We start from the raw sequence: 18,971 nt of genomic DNA on the forward strand, positions 1-18,971 counted from the left end.
CATAGTCATTCCGATTTCGGACTCATCGGAAGAATCTGCAGTCCAAGAAGGGGTGGATGCTGCTAGAGATGTTCCAGGAGGGCCGAGACACGGACAAGTGGCTATTGATATACCAGAGGTGGCGGAGGATTAAACTACTTGAGTCATTTGACATTACTTGTGTGTTTGTGAAAAATAAATATTTTGAGTTGGGAAAACGGGATTTTTTCATTTTCAAAAATTAGAAACCCGGGATATTCTGTCACTGTGTCACCTAACACTCCAAACACATCTACACATGAGAAGATTGGCGCACCTGGTGCCTTTGCGCTTTGGTGAAGATTGGGTTAGCCACATACTTGTCAACGGGCCGAAACGGGCCGACACGGGCCGGCTCGTAACTCGCTTCAAAATGAATATTATGAGCTGAAAAATATACCAAAATGTAGAGTTCTCTGCCCGTGATCTACTACGGGCCGGATGGATATTCGTTAATGTGCCGCGGGCCGGGAAAAAGTGCCAAAAAACGCGCAAATGGCCAAAAAAGCCATTCTAGCCCGGCCCGCGGCACATTAACGAATAGCCATCCGGCCCGTAGTAGGTCACGGGCATAGAACTCGTCGAGATCTACATTTTCGTATATTTTTCAGCTCATAAAACTCAGTTTGACGCGAGTTACAAGCCGGCCTGTGTCGGCCCGTTTCAGCCCGTTGACAAGTATGGTTAGCCATGATCGAGAGGGATTTCTCTCTTCCGTTTGGGTTCTGGCGACGTCGTTATTCCGTTTTGTTTTAACTTACCTTTTTTAGTATTATTGAGTTTATTTTCTTCCATTTACCGCTGGAAGAAAGGGATTAGTTCGCAAAATCAGTGTTTTTGAGTGTGCAGGTTATAATTTGTGGCAAAAGTGGTTTTGGCATGAGTGTGGTGTGTTTTATCTTAATATTTGTCATTTATTTGTGATTTAAGCTAATAAGTACGACAAATTCGTCTTGAACCTGTAGTATTTATTAGTAACTTTGTCAGTTTTTAGTTGAAAAAATGTCCAAGCGTTTCGATGCCACAGAAAATTTCAAATGAATCATATAGATCAAAGGTAGACCTTCATTTTTGTAGTTGACCATTTTTTTGTACGAGCACTCCTTAGAGAGTTATGGTCATTTTAAGACACTCGCACTATTTTGCACAGAAATGGGACGATTTGAGGTCAAAGTTATACTGAAAAAAGTTACACCGACCAAAATTGTCAGTGTAGGACAGAGTTGCATGGAAGTGAAAATTTCTTATCCGGAAGTCGGAAGTCGGAAGTGAATTTTCTTATCCGGAAGTCGGAAGTGAAAAAACGCCCGGAAGTCGGAAGTCGGAAGTCGGAATTAGATTTTTTCGCAAATATTCAAAAACTTCAAGAGAAAAGATCATAAAATTGGCGGAAATCAGTGGAAAATTAAGCTTTGGATGAAGAAAAGCCAATTTTCTCTCCTTTTAGACCATTTTTTCAAGTATTTCTGCGAAATATACTTTTCGGAAATTCCACAGTTATGGGATGTCGGAAGTCGGAAGTAAAATTCCTTATCCGGAAGTCGGAGGTCGGAATGATAAAAATGCCCGGAAGTCGGGAGTCGGAAGTCGGAATTCCATGCAACTCTGGTGTAGGAGAGATTTGAGCTTCCATGATTGTGTCAGATTTTGTTAGTTCATCTCACTCTATCAACTTCTCAATTTAAAACTGAGAAATATAGTTTGCGGATACTCGGTGTTAGCCACTAATGAAATTTCATTACAGTTTTAGGGTTTTAGGGATTTGAGCCATAGGAGTGCCCGTACAAAAAAGTAGTCATTGTAGGCGACAGTTATAGGCTCACATTTTACAAGCCTACTGACATAATAAATTTGAAAAATCAGATTTCAACACAAAGTCAGACTTCAACAAGTTCGAACGAATACTATATTAGCCTAGCATTTTTATTACAACTGCGCCCCATCGCAAACGAGAGAGTATTGGCGAGAGACGCAGAGTTTTTTCTCGCGAAGACACAAATTTTCACAGTTTTTGAACTATTCTCACATGTTTTAAAAGAATTATTTCAAAATTGTAATGAAAAAAACGCGAGAATACATCAAAAACTGTGAAAATCTGTGTCGGCGCTAGAAAAAAACTCTGCGTCTCTCTTGCCCGATACTCTCTCGTTTGCGGTGGGGCGCGTTTGTAAGAGGAAGCGGGCTGCTGATAGTATAATAACGGAAAAGTCAAAGACAGAAACAAAACTAGCTTAAAACATAGGAAAATGAGCTTAAACATAGGAAAAGTTTGAAGGGTAATAACTCGGCTCATAGGTGGATTTAGCAGATTTTTTTTTCAGATTCGGAATCTACGGACTGGAAAGTATTAGAGTCCGGTTGAAAAGAGGCAAGAAAGTACGTAAACCGGAAGGTGGATAGTCTGAAAAGGAGGTGGAAACTGCTAGAGAAGCTCATGTGGCTATTATCGAAATAAAATATCGAATTTTATTCATTTTTGACGTTCTTTAAAAAAAATAGAACCAAACGTGAAAAACAATTCTCAAAACCTATCACTGACCTCGCCCTACTGGCCAACATTTTTTTCCAACACATTTCCACAAAAAGGTAAAAATAGTTATTGATTGATTTTAATCAATACTAAAGAACAGCGAGTTTTCGAGTTTCACGATACTTGCAAACAAGTTCAGTATGAAGAAAATCACGAGGGCTCTAGTAGTTTTGTGTCTTCTCAGTGGTGAGTTCATAAATTGGAGAAGGAATGATGAAATTGGTGTTTTAGGCAATAATGCCAACGAATCCAACGTCCGTCTCGGTGTCAACGCCAACTATTTGAAGGATTCGATATCCCCTGGAATCGGTAAGAGGATTGGAACGGAGGGAAAACATCGCTAGCTTATTATCGATTGTTTTCTGGTAGCGAGACTAACTATTACCTGGCCGAGGTGGCTTCTGTTTCACGGTAGCCTTGGCTTACCATACTTGTCAACCGGGCCGAAACGGGCCGAAACGGGCCGGCACGTAACTCGCGTCAAAATGAATATTATGAGCTGAAAAATATACCAAAATGTAGATCTCGACGAGTTCTATGTCCGTGACCTACTACGGGCCGGATGGCTATTCGTTAATATGCCGCGGGCCGGAAAAAAGTGCCAAAAAACGCGAAAATGGCCAAACAATCCATTCTAGCCCGGCCCGCGGCACATTAACGAATAGACATCCGGCCCGTAGTAGGTCACGGACATAGAACGTCGTGATCTACATTTTGGTATATTTTTCAGCTCATAATTTTCGTTTTGAAGCGAGTTACGTGCCGGCCCGTTTCGGCCCGGTTGACAAGTATGTGGCTTACGGTTGCATGGTAATCGCTGCCCGTTACGTTTTGTCTGACGCAATAACACTTTCAGCGCGAAACGGTAAACCGTAAGAGCTATTTACCGTAACCCACATATTTTTGTACCCAATTTGTAACTTTGTACCCATAAGCAGCTAGGCCACGTGGCTTCTGTTTACGTTGCGCACGGTAGTGTTGGTTACGATAGCGTGACTTACGATAAGGAGATTTTGTATACGAGGCTCAGTTCTTTCCGCTGTCTGACGCCATAATACTTTTTGCCTAAAATCGCATCGCTCTTGAAGCTGTTTAAGCTACAGCAGAGCTTATCGACCACTATTTTATCATTTTGTCTTGACTAGCGGGTGTCTACGTGACCACGGTGATTATCTAGTTGTGGTTTACTAACTCATAACATGTCCACAGAGACATCGGTATGAATTTCTTTGTAATGGACACGTCAGCTACAGCTTTGCACCTGTCATTAGCTGATCACAGTTCTTACAACTGCGCTCGACCAAAATCACTTACAAATCACTTACTTACTTGTTAGAGACTCTTTTTCTCTGAGTCTCTCAATTTCTCACATTATTTTCTTTGGTTTCGGTGGAGCGCGGTTTTAAGAAGCGTGCTGTGCTAATAAGTTCTAGTCACTACTTTGAACACGTCAGCGGTTCCGCCCTTCCGCTACCCTACTTGTTCAACCCCCAGCACTTGGCTCCTGTCAACCATCCGATACCCAAACCGAACTCTTGTGTTTTCAGATCCACCTCGCTACTCTTCTGATCCACCCCCTTCTCTGGATCCGACTTCCAACTTCCATCCTCCTCCATCACCTTCCGATAATGACTCTCCACTCTCTCAGTACTCTCCACACATTCGATCTACCAGAAATGGTAAGTTGAAAGCTCTGGGAACCTTGATCCTTTACTCAATTCCAGCCAACGACAAACTCGCCGACTACCTGAAACACACAACCATCGTTGTTCATCTTGTCAATGGAATCGCTCTCCAGAATGGGTTGATGAATGGAAAGATGACGTCGAATGATGTAGCTGCGGAACTCCTCAACTTTGGATCAATCCCTGTCTCGACCATAGCCAACTTCAAGAAGGATTCCGTTGTTGCTGTCACTACTCAACTAAAGAAGATCCATCCGACACTCGATTCCTCTGTTGCTGACATGGAAGGGCAGGCGTTGAAATGGAATGAGTTGATCTCAAAAAGTGGTGGTCTCGAGAATGTGAAGAATCTCCCTGGCAGTCCTGAGTATTTCTCGGAAGTTGGAAACTTCACGTCTTTCGACTTTACGGTTTTTTCTCAACCTTCCGATGAACTCAAGATGACTGGAACTTCGTTGACTGCGATATCTGACACTCTGAATGTTTTCAAAAAAACAAACAATTTCATGAGTGTCTATTCGAAGTGTGTTACTTTCAATAGAGAGTTCAACGAAACACTCAACAATATTGACAAGTATAAGCAGGATATGGAGAAGATCAGCACTTATACTCAACTGCAAAAGGGACCTGCTATCCTTGAGCCACTGAAGAGGTTGATTAATGCCATCGAGTTTCGTAATAGTTTTACCCTGGATCTCAAGAGTGATGCTCAAGTGACTAAGAATATCGAACAAGTGCTTTCACTGGTCAAATATTCTCAATCTGCTCAAAATGAAATTTTGAATATGCACAAGTTGGTGGAATCTAGAGCGTCTCCTGGTTCAACTAATCGAAAACATACGATTGGATTTCCAAATGGTAAGTGGTAATGGTTTTTAACAATCGACTCTTTCATGTTGACTATTTCCAGGTTTAAATGATGTCACTCAACTGGTCAAAGATGTTCGGGATCCATGGATTGGGAAGATGATCAATGTCAAGGGATCAAATCTGAATGACCTGACTGATGGCTTGGAACCTTTGTTCAACTTTCAGAAGACATTGAGTATAGTGGACGAGAAGTTAAAACCAATCTCGGCGGATGATATTCGTGACGCTCTTTCAAGTTTATCCCCTTTGCAACAAGAGTTGGCTCAATTGAAACCAGATTCTGTCACTTTAGTCTCGAATTTGTTCCAAAATCTGGTGAGCTGCGAGGAAAAAAATATCCGAGAATCTGAATATGGACCGATAAAAACATTTATTGGGCATGTCAAGACACTGGCAACTGCTCATGAGTCGACGGAATTGGCACTGGCTGGTTTAGACTCGACAAAAGTGAGAGAGGAGATGAACGGACTGATCGCGTCACTTGGATTCAAAAATTTTGGAGATGACTCTAATGCGGAACGGGAGATCAAAGCGGTAGTTGAAGTGAGTTGTTTTTCAACTGATTTATTATCCGTTTGCCGGTGGCTGTCCGCTCATGTGGGTCTCGTTGCGACTACCGTACTTTTGAAAAAACAATTTTTTTGGGGTATTCGCAATTAGTTAGTTTTGCACCTCTCAAAACATCCTTCGCCAGTTCGAAGTATAAAATTTAGAGTTTTTGAATTTAAGAGAAACGCGAAAAAGGCGCACCAGACAGTCCAAATTTTCTTTTCAAAAACAGTAAAAACGCTCCAAAGACACACAAGCTCGCCGAGATCCGATTCGAATTATGGGTGCGAAAAGGCTTCTGAGGCGCCCCAGACAGTCCAAATTTCTGGATTGAAGGCTTAGAATCGAAGGAAGCGCCACGATCTTTTCGAACTTGTGAGATTGCAAAAACGCGGCTCGTGGCGCGCCAGTCAGCCTCTCGTCACAATTTCCCATTGTGAAACGCGTCCGAGGCGCCCCAGTTAACCAGAATTTTGGATTTTAAAGATATGTACCCCGGCCTTGAATAATTTGTTTATAAACCTTCCTATTTACTTTTTTCCAGAAACTAAAAAAGCACGACACGTTGAAGGATATGAAAGAGCTGCTGGAACGAGTGAAACAACGATTCGATGGAATACCTGTTAAGGACATGCAAACGTCTGCTGCATACATTGTCAAAAATCAAAACGGCATCACCTCGTTCACCGGAATCGACACCGAATTAAAGGTCTACGCATGCATTCAACAATTTAAAAGTGATTCGGTCATCGTTTCCCAATCCATCAAGGTCATTCAAAGTCTGAGAGCTCTGGATCCCCAAAAGATTGCTAAAGTCGAGTCGGCTGCTACAACTGTGTCGGAGGCTGCCAGTGGTCTGTCAGGAGTCGCCTCGATTCAAGAGAAGATGAAGAAGAATGCCAGAGAAGCTGCCGTGGAGCTTAACAAGTTGCCGGATGCCTCTAACAAGTCTGTGGTCATAGGTCAATCAGTGGATTCTCTGAATGCTGCAGTCACGTTGAGAGATTTGGAATCTCAAATAGGTCAGCTCAACTCCTTCGATGCATTGGTTCAAGTGGAGATTCAGAAGATTTCTATCGCAGCTGACAGATCGGTGGTCGTGAAACAGTGGGGTAACCACAAAAAGGATATTGATCAGTTGGAGAAGACTCTTGCTGGAATCCAGTCGTTTGACTCCAAACTCAACGTCTCAAATGCTACGACACTCGGTGATTACGGTAGACCATTGGGAAATCTGGCTCTCTTGACTACTGTATCGATGAATGCAAAGGAGAAGTTGAAGGCGTTGGAGACTTTGGCACTGACTGCTGATTCGAAAGACAAACCAGTTATAGAGAAGAGTCAGAAGACCCTGGAACAGCTGGCCAATCTGGATCTTGGTTTCGCAAGCCACTCTGCTCAATACAAGAGTGCTCCACCGGCATTCCAAGCTCTTCATGACTTCCTATCCAAGTTTCTCGCAATCCCTCACAATCAACAGCAATCTCAGAACAGCTGGTCTATTCCAGAGTAAGTTTTGTTTTTCAAAGTTCGGGAAATCGGCTCTGTTCTGCCGTTTTCAGGGAGGCGCCTCGCCTACCACGAACTAAAATATATATAAAAAAATATCTAGAAATTGAGGGGAAAAAGAGAGAAAAAAAGTTAGTTTTGAGCCTATTAATAAGATTTTCTAGACACTCTGAGATCGTCTGGGGCGCCTTCGGCGCGTTTTCAGCTCTGTAGATTCTAAGAGTATTTGGAACTAAATCTATATGTTGGAAAGTTGAAAAGCTTGATTTAGAAAGGAAAACGGAATCTGGCGCGCCTTGTACGCGTTTTGTTGTTTTACACCTTTTCAGATTGAATCTGGGCAATTTTTGAGATATTTCAAGCGACGCGTCTAAGGCGCGCCAGATTAAAACTCCAAGCTTTTTTTAAAACCGTTTTAAAGCAAGCCCAAACGATTTTCAGCGTTATAAAGCCACTAAATTCAGACAATTTCGGCAATTTCTGATAGATTTTGATTCAAGATTAAATTCAAGCAATCTTAAATCATTTTCACTATTCTTAAGCCGAGTAACGATTCAAAATGTTGAAATTTTCCAGCGAGTACTACGGCTACGGTTCCGGTGGTCTTCTCATCATTATTGCGATCGCGGGCGTAAGTGTCTATTACCTTCGCAAGTACATTCACAAGAGTCGGATTCGGGTTTGGCTAAAGGAGAACGATATGAACGATCAATACTTGGGCCTGGAAATGCACAAGACGGTGATAAATGCGGTGGAGAACGCGGATAAGCCGTTGACATGGGGTACTGAGAAATGGGTGGATTATGATAAGCGGAGGTGAGTAGTAGTTTTTGGGTGAAACTTAATTGACTAATTATTTCCAGAGATCCCGCGATTTCTTGTAATCCTTTCACGGGCGTCATCCTGGAAAACGACTTGTGTATTCATGCCACCGAGTTTACCACTGCTCTGAAGAAGTTGGTGTTCATTGCGACGCAGGTAGGAAGAATTGGAAGAGTTTCTAGTGAAAGGTGGCCTAGGAATCGAGTTTGGCCATTTGTTTTGGTTCACTGCGAGTTTACTCAGAAGCAACCGCGCTGCACCAGACTTGGCGGCAAGTTCGATATTTCGAAAGCCTTTGACTTTCGATACGTAGCTTGGTATTTTAAGTAGGCAAAAAAGATGACCGAATTAGGAATCCTATGCCACCGCGTCACCGTTTTAGTAACATCCCCGAATTCCACTGCGTAGCGACTCAGTTTTAGTGGGGCGTCAGTCAGGAATTCGCTGCGTAGCGACTCACTAGTCAACACGAGGTATCCGCGCGGCACTTCAGTGAGGAGTAGCGATAGCGTTGCGTTTTGCACAAATATCTAACACGTTGCCAACCCTTACCGTAACTCCCTAATGATTGCACTTATCATTCGAGCGCTCTAGCTCTCACGGGGCGTATCTCGGCTCCTCCCACTTTTGCAACTTGCGGCGCACACGCTTCGCTCAGCATATCCGTGCCGCGTTGTCTTATGATGTTCTAGACCACCGCGCGTCAACGTTTTATGAACAGCCAAAAATTCACTGCGTCGCGACTCCGCCGAAGGAATCCGCGCGGCACTTGAGTCAGGCGTTGCGATCGCGTCGCACTTACTCGCCGGCTCCTCCCATTTTTGCAATTTGCCGCACACGCATTGTTGATGGTTAAGCTCGACAAAAGGGCTTCCGTCTCACAGATGATGTGTTCTTGCAGGCTCCAATGAAAAAACGTACCTACCTCCGTGAGATATTCGATGAAGAGATGCAAGAAGTTGTGAAGCTCTCCCTGACAGAGGATGCCGATACGACAGAAGACTTTTGGCTGATGGTCATGACGAAGGGCACGGAGTACGTCGTCTCGTTGTTGACAGATAAACAAATGGAGAAGTTGGAGTGTCACTACTATCCAGACACTACTAAGACACCCCTTGCTTGCGGTCGATTCACGGTCAAAATGGAATCTGAGTCGTTGATTTTCGATGGGTCTGTTAAGCAGAGGAATCTGGCGATTGAGGACAATAGGTAGACTTAATTAGCGCTAATTAAATATCAAATTATCTCAAATTCAGCAAAAAGTTGGCAACCCGAAAACTGGAGCACTTGCAAATTCTCGACGGTGAGGCTGAGGTTATTGCTTTCAACATTAAAACACATTTCGCAGTGATGGCTAGGGTGAAGAAGAGTAAGGTGAGTAAGGCGGTTGCGAAACGTCCTCTGTGTGGTTTCAAAACGTCTCTTTTATTAGAAACCAATCGTTGTTCACTGTTCGGACGGTACTGAAGCGACAATCTCGTTCATCGGGCTACAGTACATTTATGAAGAAGTGAAGAAGCATCCGCATCGCAAGTTTCAGGATATTGTTGTGGAGATGTGTAAGAGACGGTGGAACGGTATGAAACGGTACATTCAGTCGGCGTGGCTTCTCGTTGGTGTCCGCGGACAGCTCTTGGCGGTAAGAGAGAAGTTTTTTCTTGGGCAAATTTTCCGCAAACTGATTTGAATCATGCGACGCGGTTGATTCTCAAATACCGTAAAACCGGTAATAGAGGCGCACAAAGCGGTGCCTGTTCGCAGCGGTATACAGTACCGCTCAAAAGTATATTAAGTTTTGGTTTTTTCAGTTGAAAAGGTCCAACTTTGAGAGTGTGTCATGATAATACTTATTGTCCCATCAAGTAGATTTTTAATGGATCATACAGATCAAAAATAGAGCTTCATTTTAATAGTTGACAACTTTTTTGTACGGACACTCCCTAGAGAGTTATGGCCATTTTAAGAAGACAGCTCAAAAATCGCTCTATTTTGCACTGAAAAGAGCCGACTTGAGGGAGAAATTACTTTGACGATATGTAACTCTCTAGAAAGTGTCCGTACAAAAAAGTTGTCAACTACAAAAATGGAGTTCTACTCTTGGTCCGTTTGATCCTATAAATAATTATTTTGTGGGACAATTATTTTTACTATGCCACACTTTCTAAGTTGGGCGTGTTCAACAAAAAAAAGCAAAGCTTAATATACTTTTGAGCGGTACTGTATCTCGGTTCCCAGAGGAAATATCAAAAAGTAATTAACTGACAAAATGTAGATTAATATTCATAGAATATTTCTTCAGTTACAATTTTTCCATACCTTTGAAGACAGCTGAGCCAGGGTGTTTCAAATTCTTGCTAGCGGGTGCGCCTCTATTTTCGGGTTTAGAGTATTTGAAAACCGATACATGACATTTTGAAACAAAGAGGCTTTTTTTTTCTTAATTTTGGTTAGAATGGAATCTAATGCTCCAAATCGCTGCAATAATCGTTTTCCTAACTCAAAATGAGCTTTGGTGGAAGTGGGAGTGAGCAACGCGTGTATGAGAATCTGATAAACTCTTTTTTACATTATTTTACATTATGTAGCAGTCTCCAAAAGCAAGTACAGTACCGTGCAGTAAGATATACAATTTGGTATTTTTCTGTTGAAAATGTCCAGGGGTTACGGTATCACCTGATTGTCCTACAAAATCTATTATGTATTAACCATACAGAACAGGTGTAGAACGAGAGTTATGATCATTTTAAGGGGATAGCTCAAAAATCGCACTATTTTGCACTTATTTTGCACGAGAAATTACTTTGTCTAACTTGCTAGGGAGTGTCCGTACAAAAAAGTTGTCAACTACAAAAATGAAATTCTAGGTTTGATCTGTATAATCCATTACAAATTTTGCTTTGCGGAACAATCAGTGATACCGTAACCCCTGGACATTTTCAACTGAAAACGACCAAATCGTATATCTTACTACACGACGGTACTGTAACACCTGTCTTTCAGGAATACGTGTACAATAACAAGAAGAATATCTCATTCTTCGATCATGCTCTATCCGGCATGAGTGACCTTGTCTACCAACAGATATATGACGATAAAACCAAAATGACGACGGCCTTAAAAACTTGGTCGTGGGAGAATAAGGGCGACGCAGCCGTTCATTTCGCTACTCACTCTCGAATGTTGGAGCAGAGCCGGGTGACAACTGCGGACGTGAAAAAGGCGCAGGCGTATTTGCCGGTCTCGAAGCAGAGATTTCCCGAGATTTACTGTAATCCGAGCACTGCCGTCGAGTTGGAGGAGGATGGGCGGAAGATTCTGATCCATGCGAATACGGTCAAGTCGACAGCAAAGTATCCGACGGAGTTCATTGCCACCCAGGTAAGCTAACGAGGCGTCCCAATTTTACAATTTGCCGCACATTTTTTGGACAGTGCACCGCCGGCATGGTTTTGGTTACAAAGAGTGTGTGCGGCAAATTGCAAAAGTGGGAGGAGTCTGTGATGATTGTTGTAGTTTTGGCGTCGAAACCCAAAGCTACTGATTTTTATACTTTTCTGTGCCGCCCCTCAAAGAGCTGATTTTGAATATACGGGTCCTGAGACGAAACTGAGTGAGTTACGGTAGCTCAAGGTTTTTGAAACACTTTGAAAGTCTGTAACGTGATTTTAAGCTCAAAATATATTTAAAAAAATTGAGTTTTGAAAAAAAACTTAACATTTCCAACTTGCCGCAAAGTCTGGTGGAGCGTGGTTGCTATTGAGTAAACCTCGAATCAAAATTCTAGTTTCGCCGTGAGACCTAAACTTTTGAATCAAAACTGAAAGCCCAGAAGCATCTTTTCTATTTTGGAGGCGGAGCCTAAAAAATGCATTGAAGTCATCTCTAATCATCTTCCATCATTAAGGTCATAAGTGTTGATCAGATACACGCGCCATAGGCACGCCAGAGATGTTTTGAGTATTAAACGGACCTGTATAGGCAGTTCGGCTCTATTCCAGTTTAGATGTCCTTTAAAAACTCACACGTAACAAAAAACACTTAAACGTCCTTTCAAATGTTTAGACGTCCCAAAAAATGTTTAAACGTCCCCTAAAATGTTCAGACGTCCCTTGAAACTCCAAAATATAGTTGTGAGTATTTAGACGTCCCAAAAAACATTGAAACGTCCCAAAAACATTAAAACGTCCCAAAAAACATCGAAACGTCCCCTAAAATATTTAGACGTCCCTTCAACACTAAAAGTCACTGAAAGGGTTCAAGGGACGTCTAAATATTTTGTTGGGACGTCTAAACGTTTTTGGGACGCTCAATGTTTACAACTACATTTTGGAATTTCAAGGGACGTTTAACTACTTTTTGGGACGTTTAAAGATTTTTTGGGACATCTAAATGTTTTTGAGCATTTTTGGGACTTGAAAGGACGTTTAAGTGTTTCAAGGGACGTCTATGTGTTTTTTGGGACGTTCGAGTTCTCAAAGGACATCTAAACTGGAATAGAGCCGGCAGTTCGATTCCGGCACAATAATTAACGTGCCAAATTGTTAATTACCGTATTCCAGGCTCCAACCGACAAACGCACCCCGGGGAAAGATGACACTTGTGAGGACTTCTGGCTAATGGTGTTTCTCAAGAACTCGGATTACATTGTGACTCTGATGAGTGACGAGGAGCTGACCACTAAGTGTGGAGCTTACTTTCATCCGGAAGAGAAGAGAAGTGCCACGTGCGGACGGTTCACTGCCACCACACAGTCGGTGAAGGAATTCAATTATGGAGTGAAGGAGAGAAAACTGGAAGTGATTGACAATAACTCGAAGGAGAAGGAGAAACGAGTTGTCACTCAGTATCAGTACCATACGTGGGACGATAAGGACGTTTATGAGGATAAGGAGGCTCTGATGGGGATAATGAAAGTTGTTAACAAGAGTGAGGTGAGGAGGAGGAATTGTGGTTTGTTTTTGGGGGTGGAGAGATATGTTTTGAGACTAGGTTTGAAACTTACTAAGGAAGGCCCAATCTTTGACCTAGTTTTTCTCGAATACCAGGCCTTGAGAGCAAAAACTGAATATATATTTGGAATCAGCGTTTTCTCAGCTTTCCAATGATATACGAAACGTCCTTCCGGACACAAAACGTTCCCCCTATTAATTTTTCTTCGTTTTTCAGAATCCAGTCATCGTGCACTGCGAGGATGGCGTCAGCAGAACCGGCGTCTTCATCGGACTCCAATTCATCTACGAGGAGATTGTCCATCAACCGAAAATGACAATTCAGGAAGTGATGGCCCGTCTACGGAACCAACGTTGGCACGCAGTCCCATCGGTCTCCCAATCGTTCTGCCTTTTAGTCGGTGTTATTAATCGATTTGCTAACAAGGTGAGCTTCTTTTTAGAAAACTGAACTGAGTAATGATTTGCAGCCATTCCAAATCAAATATACGATTCCCCGAAATCTTGCTGAATTGATACCGAAGGTCAAAGAACTTGAGGAGAATGCGGCACGTCAACCGGCTGGTGGTGGGGAACCTGAAGAGTTTGACGACGAACAGGAATCTGCTAGAGAGGCTCCAGAGGAGTCGGCGAGACCGGAATATATGGCTATTGAGATTGAAGAGGGAGTGAACTAATTGAGTCATTTGATATTACTTGTGTATTTGTGCGTTTAAAAAGAGAATAGAATAAAAAATGTTAAGTTGGAAGATACAGTACCATGTTATTCCGCCATCCGACAAATTATTTTTCCAGTGTTTTCAGTATTAGCTTGGCACAGTTCTTACAAGTGCGCTCCACCGAAATGCCCTTGAAAAATGTCTCTCTGGGGGACTCCTAGGGAGGTAGAGACCGCGACGCAGCAGCGATGCGGAGCGTTCGGGATTTCGTTGCGAGACCCATATTTGCACTGCCTCCCGGGAAGATTGATGCGCGCTTTGAACCTGCTGGAGTTGAGGATAGTGTTATATAAGAAAATGAATTCGGATGGGCTGAAATGCGTTTGAACAAAAAAAATTGTATCTTCCAATTTTAAAATATTTATTTCTTTTTTTTAATTAGTTCCTAGGAAGGAATTGAAAACTGAATAAATGTCACCAGCAGAGAATATTAGTTTTGTTTTTTCATATTCCGGAATTTCATTGGTTGATTTGTTTATTTCCACCCATTAGATTTCCAAAAGTCATATAATTACATTCGATCCCGTCGAAAAGCTGATGTTTGATCTGCTTTTTGTTCCATTCACATTTCATTACGAATATGTGGTTGTGCTCCAGTATTCCATCTTGTTCAATGTAAACCAACTTGGAGATCTGACAGAGAAATATTCGCACTTTGAATCCTTTGGAATGTGAACCAATCAGCGGTATCCATGTCTGAAATGTTAATTTCTATTATTTTATTGTGATGAGTTGAAATTCTTTACCTACAGAAATTCTTGTCCTGGACAACAATTAATTTCCAAACCGAAACGTCTTCTCGCAACGTATCGAGTACTTATTTCAAGGCATCATTTTCTATTGGGAGTCTCATGGCTTGAATCTTCAAATATCCCAATTGAGAGGATCCAGGTCGTGTGCCACTAATGATGTTCAAAGCAGCTTTGGTGATGTGCCATATTCTTTTGCAATGGAAAATTGACTTTAAAAATGTTTCCATTATATCAACTCCCGACAGGTGGTCCTTGCATAAAGTGACAAAAGTGGCCGTCGTCGTATACTTCAGATTCAGTTCTATAAACGTGTGTTTTTAAAAAAAAAATTTTCACACAATTATCGTATGACTATTATAAAACTATAATTACGTTATGTGGCTGGTTGATATTAGAAGCGAAATGTTGGAATTTTAGTTGTTTTAATAATGAAAGAATCATTTTTAGGAGCTTTTCTCTATGGAATGCAATGAGCGCACGCGACGCAACCGCAGCGCCTCCGGCGACTAGCACTTGTACTAATAGCAAACTACAGAAGCGTCTTTAACCCCTAAATATGATGAACAAATGACTTACCTTATCTCGATGGACACGTTACAAGCCAGGAAGGGGGGAAATCAATATAATTCTCAAAGAATCAAAATACAAGAAAGGGACGACCAGCCATTCCGTTAGGCAGTCAGAGGGGACAATGAGTAAAACTGTCCGTTGTCTTACGTTGAACACATACGCAGGCATCGAGAGCGCGTTCGTTGCGAGACCCTTATTTACATAGATGACGTGAGGAGACGCCTAGGGAGGTAGAGACCGCGACGCAGCGGTGGGGCATTCGTCTCCTGGGAAGATTGCCGCGTGATTTGAATCTGTCGGAGTTGAGCTAGTGCGCTCTATTGCTTTATTGGCAGCGATATTACTACATAAGGGGTACGGTGGAGTTCGGCACCGCGGCAAATTTCACAAGCTTTAGGGGTTTTGTTTTGAAATGTCAAACTACCGAGACGCATGTTATGTTTGGTTTCGGGCAAAGTCTTTCAATGGATCATAGGACACCTCGCCTTTCGATTTCCGGCTGTTTGATTTATCTGATATTCATACGGGTTTTTGTAGAAAATTGGTTCAAATTTTGAATCATTACACGCCATTCAATTATTTCTAGCCAGCAACATTTTTTGAGTTGTTCGTTTTTAGGTTACGTTTTTAGGTTACGTCTGATTGTTAGGATATCCCGTTTCCCCGGTTTTCTATAGTAATTGGCAATTAGTGTCTTTCTTAATTTTTCATGCATTAGTTCTTTTATGTTCTCGATTGTCCGTCTCTAAATTAATCTAGTTTAAAAATCAAGTTGTAAAAAGTTGGTATTGGAGACTGCACGACTTCCCAAATAGTATCAGGTAGAAGTGAATAGATTATGCGACAGATGTTTTATGTTTTTGCTAACTTTCGTTCAAAAACTCTCTGGCTGCTTATAAAACCTGCAAATAAAAGAGAAACGAATCAATACCAAACAAAATTTATTAATAAATAATATATCAACATAATATATCAACATAATTCGGTTTTCCAAAGAACTTTCAATTCATATCTTCCTCCTCCAGCGGCAAGTATTGCATTCGATGAGTGGCTCAGCAATAGGGTACATTCTTCAAATCTGTTCTTGTGAACTTCTTTCTCATCGGACAGCGTCAGGTAGGTAGCTTTCATGCTATCGTCTTCAAAACATGTGACGCAATGACAGTACTCTTCGCCGTCATCCATAGGAATAATTTGATTTTTTTTCTTTGCATCTGCCCTTATCATAATCCGACAATTTGTTTTGTATGGTTCTTGCAAAACTGTGTAAATGGTCGCATTGCTCAAATCAACTCCTAGGAATTCGGCCACGGTTTCACCTGAATAATCAAATATTTCTCATTGAAACAATTGCTCCTAAAAATTCTTCTTTATTTTGTAATTGTAATTTGAACAAAAAAGTTCAGGCATGCCACTTATCTATAAAGTGCTGGTTCGGAAAATGGTGGCGTGACTTACCTTATAATAAACAGGAATATAGGGAATACAAGAAGTGGGGAAATCAATAATTCTCAAAGAATCAGAATACAAGAAGGGGTCGACCAGCCATTCCGTTAGGCAGTCAATGGGGACAATGAGAGAATAAGAGACTGTGCCTCACGTTGAACACATATGCAGACAGCGACGCGCGTTCGTTGCGAGACCCATGTTTACATAGCTGCCGTGGGAGACTCCTAGGAAGGTAGAAACCGCGACGCAGCAGTGATGCGTTGCGGTCGGGTGTTCGTTATGAGACCCATATTTACATTGTCTCTTGGGAAGATTGACGCACGTTTGGAATCATGTTGTTGGAGATGAGCAAGTGCGCTCTATTGATGAGCAGTTAGCAACGATGCCTTTTGAGACCTATCAACATATCTCTTGAGAAGATAGGGCCGCGGCGCAGTAGCGATGTGAAGCGGTCGGGATGTCTTAGGCTTCTCATATAGCGTTATACATAGGGTAAACTAACAGACAGATATCAGGTTGTGATAACCAACAGGTACCTTCATGGAGTATTCATAAATATTCAAAAACTATAAAATTTTTGTATGGTTGGCACCACCGTCTGCGTTTGCGTTTTAGTCCTTTCTTGTGTGTCTGTCTGTCTGTTTGTATGCCTGTGCTTGTGTATCTATTTGTGTGCCTATTTGTGTTTTTGTCTTTCTGTCTGTTTGTCTGTCTGTGTGTTTGTTTGTCACGAACCATAGAGCAACACTCACTCAGTAGTCCAAGTGCTACAAAATTTATATAGAGATATGCAGAATTTCAGTCCGTCTTTTCTCTTTTCAAAATTCTCAAAATACCGCTTTCTGAATCACAAGACGAAAACTTCAATCTTCCGAGTTCCTGGTAAGAGACAAGCCTGGAACAATGGGGACATCGTTTTACAAAACAATTTTATATCTGAATTCAAAAATAAGATAATGAATATGTAATTTGATGAATAAATTAAACAGTTCTCTATTCCGTATGCAGCAAAGTTCCCCGCACAAGCAAACATCCTTGGCATATGTACTATGGAGAGTAACATTATGTTACTTCTTGATTCGGGTAGATCGGTATCACTGATGTGAACATTACGCGAATGTTAGCAGGAACACTCTGTAATTATGAATAATGCTAACTGGATGAAATTAGGCTTGGTCTAACTAGGCAATGGTCTCCAGGTGACCGTGGAGTAAAGGGTCGAGACTTATATCGTTGGAAAGCTGAGAGAACGCTGATTCCAAATATATATTCAGTTTTTGCCCTCAAAGCCTGGTATTCGAGAAAAACGAGGTCAAAGTTTGGAAAACTACTTTACACTTTGACCTAGTTTTTCTCGAATACCGGGCCTCGAGGGCAAAAACTGAATATACATTTGGAATCAGCGTTCTCTCAGCTTTCCAACGATATAGGTCTCGACCCTTAACTCCACGATCACCTATAGGCCTTACCTAGTAAAAACTCACAAATTAGATTTAGTGTTGCCAAAGCACGAACAGGAGATAAAGCGTCTTCTTCGGTTATTCAACAGTTCGATTTTTCTTGTTTTGAGACAACAACTGTTTGAGGACCGGCACATCTATCTTTTCTACAAGTGTATCAAACCCGTACTCGTCGCGAAGAGGCGATCCTTTGATTTCGGCCACGGTTTCACCTGAAAACAGACATAAAATGCCACTTTTTTTGAGAACCAAGCTCAAATTCGAATTCCTCGTAAAATTTGGATCAAATTAGTCTTTTTCTGGGTTCGCTAGCCGCAATTCTGAGTTTTCGAGGGTACTGTAGCTCGGTGTTTGCGGACTAAACAATGGATTTTACGACATTTTGAGCTACCGAGCTGAAAATTGATTTCCCGACGTATAATTGGATGGAGATTACGGATTTGAGCATTTGAATGAGTTTTGACAAGTTTGGAGACACGGTGTTTGCGTACAAAGCACACGATTATCCGGATTTTAAAGTTTTTAGCAGAAAAATTTGTTAGAAATGGTCGAAATTGGCTCAAAATCGTAAAATTGGTCGTGTAGTCTGCGTGGAGAAGTTCAATCACAGATTTTAAAGTTTTTAGCAGAAAAATCGGTTTAAATTGGCTCAAAATCGTAAAATTGGTCGTGTAGTCTGCGTGGAGAAGTTCAATCACAGATTTTGAAGTTTTTAGCAGAAAAATCGGTTAAAATTAGCTCAAAACTGTAAAACTGTCCGTGTAGTCCGCGTGGACAAATTTAATCTCAGATTTTGAAATTGGTAGTATATTTTTAACTTAAAAAATTGCCTTACCTTGACCAAAGTACTGCTTTGCACGAACGGCACATCCTTTTCTTATCTCTAAGTGTAGGACCATCCTGTGGCGGCTCTTGAAATGATTTCGAGCATTTTTCTTTGCAGCTACATTTGGAATCAGTTTTTTGTTAGCCTCTAGACTCAAAAAATGGTTTCGAAATACTTTTTTAAGTGAAAAGTTTGAATAGACTAGAAAAACATACTTTTCATTACAAGAATTCGCTCCAACCCATTTTGATGGTGACAATCCG

The 18,971-nt window shown here is 41.6% G+C and overlaps 1 protein-coding gene across 1 annotated transcript; it reads left to right on the forward strand.

The window, feature by feature from the left end:
• Positions 1–2,688: 2,688 nt before the first annotated feature.
• GCK72_000259 (uncharacterized protein) lies at positions 2,689–13,609 on the forward strand (the record flags this gene model as incomplete). Its single annotated transcript, XM_053722368.1, has 15 exons — positions 2,689–2,734; positions 2,780–2,857; positions 4,096–4,227; positions 4,273–5,091; positions 5,144–5,646; positions 6,197–7,161; positions 7,738–7,977; positions 8,025–8,139; positions 8,885–9,192; positions 9,240–9,357; positions 9,416–9,622; positions 10,984–11,361; positions 12,543–12,914; positions 13,150–13,359; positions 13,403–13,609. 15 exons carry the CDS (start codon positions 2,689–2,691, stop codon positions 13,607–13,609), a joined length of 4,698 nt encoding a protein of 1,565 aa, XP_053591013.1.
• Positions 13,610–18,971: the final 5,362 nt, after the last annotated feature.

The sequence above is a fragment of the Caenorhabditis remanei genome, chromosome I (genome assembly GCF_010183535.1).
Source record: "Caenorhabditis remanei strain PX506 chromosome I, whole genome shotgun sequence".
NCBI classification, from domain to species: domain Eukaryota; kingdom Metazoa; phylum Nematoda; class Chromadorea; order Rhabditida; family Rhabditidae; genus Caenorhabditis; species Caenorhabditis remanei.